At 38.7% G+C, this 4,906-nt stretch overlaps 1 protein-coding gene across 1 annotated transcript; it reads left to right on the top strand.

Moving 5' to 3' along the window:
- The first annotated feature begins 692 nt into the window (after nucleotides 1-692).
- Nucleotides 693-2,540, top strand: DEFB128 (defensin beta 128). Its single transcript, XM_003273476.2, has 2 exons — nucleotides 693-823; nucleotides 2,275-2,540. Exons 1-2 carry the CDS (start codon nucleotides 775-777, stop codon nucleotides 2,505-2,507), a joined length of 282 nt encoding a protein of 93 aa, XP_003273524.1. The 5' UTR covers nucleotides 693-774; the 3' UTR covers nucleotides 2,508-2,540.
- The last annotated feature ends 2,366 nt before the right edge of the window (nucleotides 2,541-4,906 follow it).

The following is a 4,906-nucleotide window of genomic DNA, read 5'->3' as shown; positions in this document are numbered from 1 at the left end:
TAAAGAGGGATTTAAATGTGAAAAGAAACAGATTAAGGAAGTAAAAGTTCAGGAAGGTGTACCCACTAGTTTGGGAGAAACATAGATGGTTCCATAAAATGTCCCAGGAGAGGAGAGCAGAGACCAGTTTATAATAATTTGAGTGCTGTGCTACGGAGATTTGATCTTTTGAAGAATTTCAGTTGTTGAATTTTGCTCTACTAGATGGACAAGTCTTTATGGGAAACTCTCAAATAATATTAATTTATCTAGACAAACCTAAAAGCAATCTTACTCCTAGAATGACTATCTAGAAGCTTTATACATTAAAAAAAAATTGTTGAATATGCTTCTGTGTTGACTAATGACTTAATTTATCTTCCAAACTGGGTTAGTTTTGTGAGAGGCAGCAGTAGCCAGATGGAACATTGGAACAATAGGAATAAGACAGGATTATCCCACACAACCCAGGGCCCACGACCAACCAACCTTGACCCAAATGGGTTGAAAGCTCAGACGGAAAGTCATAGTTCCTGTTCTCTAGGGGCGCACATCCTGAGGAAGGGGGAGGAGGGATGATATGGTGGAACATTCTGTGACTCTGAGCTCCATATTTGGGGATGTAGGTGTGTGTGTTAGGGGGGTGGACTTGGAAATCCTGTCTGTCTGTGTAGGTTAAAATGAGAGCTCCGAGTGCTGATAGCTCTCAAAACTCTGGATCATCTTAAAAGACCTGTGGCACACAGACCACTGGACAAAGTTCTGCTGCCTCTTTCTCTTGGGAAGTCTGTAAATATGAAGCTGTTTCTGGTTCTCATTATTCTGCTGTTTGAGGTACTCACAGGTAACTTGTCCAAATGTACTATAACATCCTAAGAGATATTACTATTTGTAAGAGTGGGAACAGGACTTTCAAGATTATTTATATTTGGCCAAAATCATAAAAAAAAGTACGCATTCTCCTGGTTGCCTGACTTGAGTCTATGCCTTAGAAGAGAGCACCCAGGGAGGTAAGAGGAGGTCAGGGCTATAGTGGACTCTCAGGAGTCCTCTTCAAAGGTATCCATGAACTCATCATCTAGAATTATCTTTATAATGCTGGATATAGTTTTCACCTGAGATCCTGGCCATTCCCTTTTCCACTCAAATTCATTTTCAGCCTGTACTACAGCAGTAATTAGAATAGCACACATTTTGGAGTCATGTCAATGTGAGGCTAAAATGTGTCTTCATCATTGACTGGTTGTATGAATTAAGCACATTATTTCCTTTTAATCTCAATTTTCTCATCTGTCAAGGAGTATAATGACTATATTTCATGATTCTATTTGATGTACAGATTACATGAGCTTACAAGCATGAAGCACAAAGTTCATCATAGAAGCCCTGTCAGTGAGAGTTCCCTTCTCTCTTGCTAGGAAGAAGGCATATTGTATTTTTGCGGCCCCAAAATATACTCCTCTAACCCTCAAAGATGTTCCCTGATTCTGAAGTTTAGGATAGGGAGAGTATGTCTCTCTTCTCCAACCTTATTCTTTGGGCTTGTTCAAATTTTGGGTAGAGGGGCAAATAAGGATTAGAAACAAGAGACTTAGAATTTCAATGCATTACTCTGAGTAGGTGACAATGTAGCTCTCTAGAGCCAGATTCATGGAATTGAATTTGATCCCTGGGCAACACATTTATCTGAGATCAAGGGGCGTGTGATTAGTAATAGACAGCAGGAGCCAGATTAAGGGAAGGAGTTCTCAATAGCACCTGTTGCTGAGACCCATGAGATCTTGTCAAAGGGAGATTTCTGTTGCCCATAGCAGTGAGTGTGAAACCGAATTAAGTTAAAAAGTCTTGTTTGTGATGTTCTTTCAAAAGTTGCTTTGGCTCTGAGTTGTGCCAATGGTGACATGTCTTGTGCGCATGGTGACATGTTAGTCGTCTCTGGCGACAAGAGACTGAGATGGAGCTGAGAGAGTGCTGACTTTGGAGCTTGGTGGAGAGAGTCAGCTTTGCCAGGGTCCTAGGGGTGGGACTTGGCTCTGGTTGATAACCAGGAATTGAGTTCTCTCTTCTCTTTTGTCATATCAGTTCTAATGTTCTCAGAGGCAACTGGACATTGGCTGAGAGCCTGGGGTTTTGAATGTCCTTAATATTTTTCAAGGAGGGGCCTCTGAGTTTCCTTTTATCAGCATAATGTTCACTTGGGACTATAGGAGGCCATGACTTGTGGGGAACCATATACCTACCTCTTCTGCTCTTCCTTATGCACTAACGTTGGTTCAATGTTGTTTCCTTGCACAGATGGGGCAAGACTCAAAAAATGCTTCAATAATATAACAGGCTACTGCAGGAAGAAATGCAAAGTAGGAGAAAGATATGAAATAGGATGTCTAAGTGGGAAATTACGTTGTGTTAATGATGAAGAAGAGAAAAAACATGTGTCATTTAAGAAGCCACATCAACATTCTGGTGAGAAGCTGAGTGTGCAGCAGGATTATATCATCTTACCCACCATCACCATTTTCACAGTCTAATCCTAAATCAAGCCCTTGTCTCACTGGTCTCCACTCTTCCTAAATAAAAAGTGCTGCCTAATCCAGCAGGCTGCAGCAAAAGATTCATCTACTTCCTTCTGTGAACTTGATTCCCCACATAATAAAGTCCTGTGCTTTCCTCTGAGTTCATTTATTGATGTAATCACTCATTTTTTGAACACTTCAAACATAAATGAATGGTTGCCATGTTCCTGGTTTTATACCAGTAAAATGGGGGAATAAAAATTAAGTAAACATATTGGTAGAGGTGGAATTTAGCCTTTCCATTTTTAAGAAAGTAATTTCAACTTTTATTTTAGCCTCAGGGTTACATGTGCAGATTTGTTACATTGGCGTACTGTGTGTTGTGGAGGTTTGGGGGTACAATTGATCCCATCACTCAGGTCCTGAGTATAGTACCCAACAGTTAGTTTTTCAACCCTTTCCCCTCTCCCCCTTCCCTCCTCTATTAGTCCCCAGTGTCTATTTTTCCCATCTTTATGTCAATGTGTACACAATGTTTAGCTCCCACTTATTAGTGAGAACATATGGTATTAGGTTTCCTATTCCTGTGTTAATTCCCTTAGGATAATGGCCTCCAGCTGCATCCATGTTGCTGCAAAAGACATAATTTTATTTTTTTATGGCAGCATGGTATTCCATTGTGTATATGTGCCACAATTTTCTTTATCCAATCCACTGTTGATGGGAACCTAGGTTGATTCCATGTCTTTGCTATTATGAATAGTGCTGCGATGAACATACACGTGCATACATCTTTTTGGCAGAACAATTTATTTTCTGTTGGATATATACCCAGTAATGGGATTGCTGAGTTGAATGGTAGTTATGTTTTAAGTTCTTTGAGAAGTCTCCAAACTTCTTTCCATAGTGGCTGAACAAATTTACATTTCCACTAACAGTGTATAAGCATTCCCTTTTCTCTGCAGCCTTGCCAGCATCTGTTGTTTTTTGATTTTTTTAGTAATAGCTACTCTAAGTGGTGTAAAGAGGTTATCTCATTGTGATTTTGATTTGCATTGCTCTGGTGATTAGTGATGCTGAACATTTTTTCATATATTTTTTGTCCACTTGAATGTCTTCTTTTTAGAGATGTCTATTCATATCTTGTGTGCACTTTTTAATGAGGCTATTTGCTTTTTGCTTGTTGAATTAAGTTCCTTATAGATGCTTGATATTAGACCTTTGTCAGAGGCATAGTTTGTGATATTTTCTCCCATTGTATGTTGTCTTTTTACCCTGTTGATAGTTTCTTTTGCTGTGCAGAAGCTGTTTAGTTTAACTAGGTCCCACTTGTCAATTTTTGTTTTTGTTGCAATTGCTTTTGAGGACTTGGTCATAAATTATTTCCCAAGACCTATGTCCGGAACGGTGTTTCTAGGTTTTTCTTCTAGGATTGTTGTAATTTGAGTTCTTACATTTCTACCTTTAATCCAGCTTGAGTTAATTTTTTATATGGTGAGAGGTAGGGGTCCAGTTTTATTCTTCTATATTTGGCTTCCCAGCTATCCCAGCACCATTTATTGAATAAGGAGCCCTTTTCCCATTGCATATTTTTGTTGACTTTGTCAAAGATCAGACAGCTGTAGGAATGCAGCTTTATTTTTGGATTCTTTATTCTGTTCCAGTGGTCTGTATGTCTGTTTTTGTATCAGTACTATGCTGTTTCACTTACTGTAACCTTATAGTGTAGTTTGAGATGGGTAATTAGATGCCTCTGGCTTTGTTCTTTTTGCTTAGAATTGCTTTGCCTATTCAGGCTCTTTTTTTGGTTCCATAAGAACTCAGGATAATTGTTTCTAATTCTGTGAAAAATGGCTTTGGTAGTTTGACCGGAATAAAATTGAATCTGTAGGTTGCTTGGGGTAGTATGATTGTTGAAATGATATTGATTTTTCCAACCCATGGGCATGGAATGTTTTTCCATTTGCTTGTGACATCTGTAATTTTTTTCAGCAGTGTTTTATAATTCTCCCTGAATCTGAAGAGATCTTTCACCTTCTTAGTTAAAAAAAAAAAATCCTAGACTTTTTTTTTTGTGTGTGTGGTTATTGAAAATGGGATTGCATTTTTGATTTGACTCTCAGCTTGAACATTATTGGTGTATAGAAATGCTATTAATTTTTGTACTTTAATTTTTGTATCCTGACACTTTACTGAAGTCGTTTATCAGTTCCAGGAGTCTTTTGGTGGAGTCTTTAAGGTTTTCTAGGCATATAATCTGTTGTCAATGAAGAAAGATAGCTTGACTTCTTCTTTTCCTATTTGGATGCCTTTTATTTCTTCCTCTTGCCTGATTGCTCTGGCTAGCACTTCCAGTGATAGGTTGAATCTGAGTGGTGAGAGTGGGCATTCCTGGGAATGTTCCAGAAAACTGG

The sequence above is a fragment of the Nomascus leucogenys genome, chromosome 13 (assembly GCF_006542625.1).
Source record: "Nomascus leucogenys isolate Asia chromosome 13, Asia_NLE_v1, whole genome shotgun sequence".
Classification (NCBI taxonomy): Eukaryota; Metazoa; Chordata; class Mammalia; order Primates; family Hylobatidae; genus Nomascus; species Nomascus leucogenys.
Note: the sequence above shows the minus strand (reverse complement) of the source record. Positions and strands in the feature narration are given on the sequence as shown.

What these genes read in the sequence shown, in the direction of transcription:
- DEFB128 (XM_003273476.2), top strand. Translation starts at nt 775, where the DNA reads ATGAAGCTGTTTCTGGTTCTCATTATTCTGCTGTTTGAGGTACTCACA. An exon ending in GCTGTTTGAGGTACTCACAG is followed by an intron (nt 824 to 2,274) that starts GTAACTTGTCCA and finishes TTCCTTGCACAG; the next exon opens with ATGGGGCAAGACTCAAAAAA.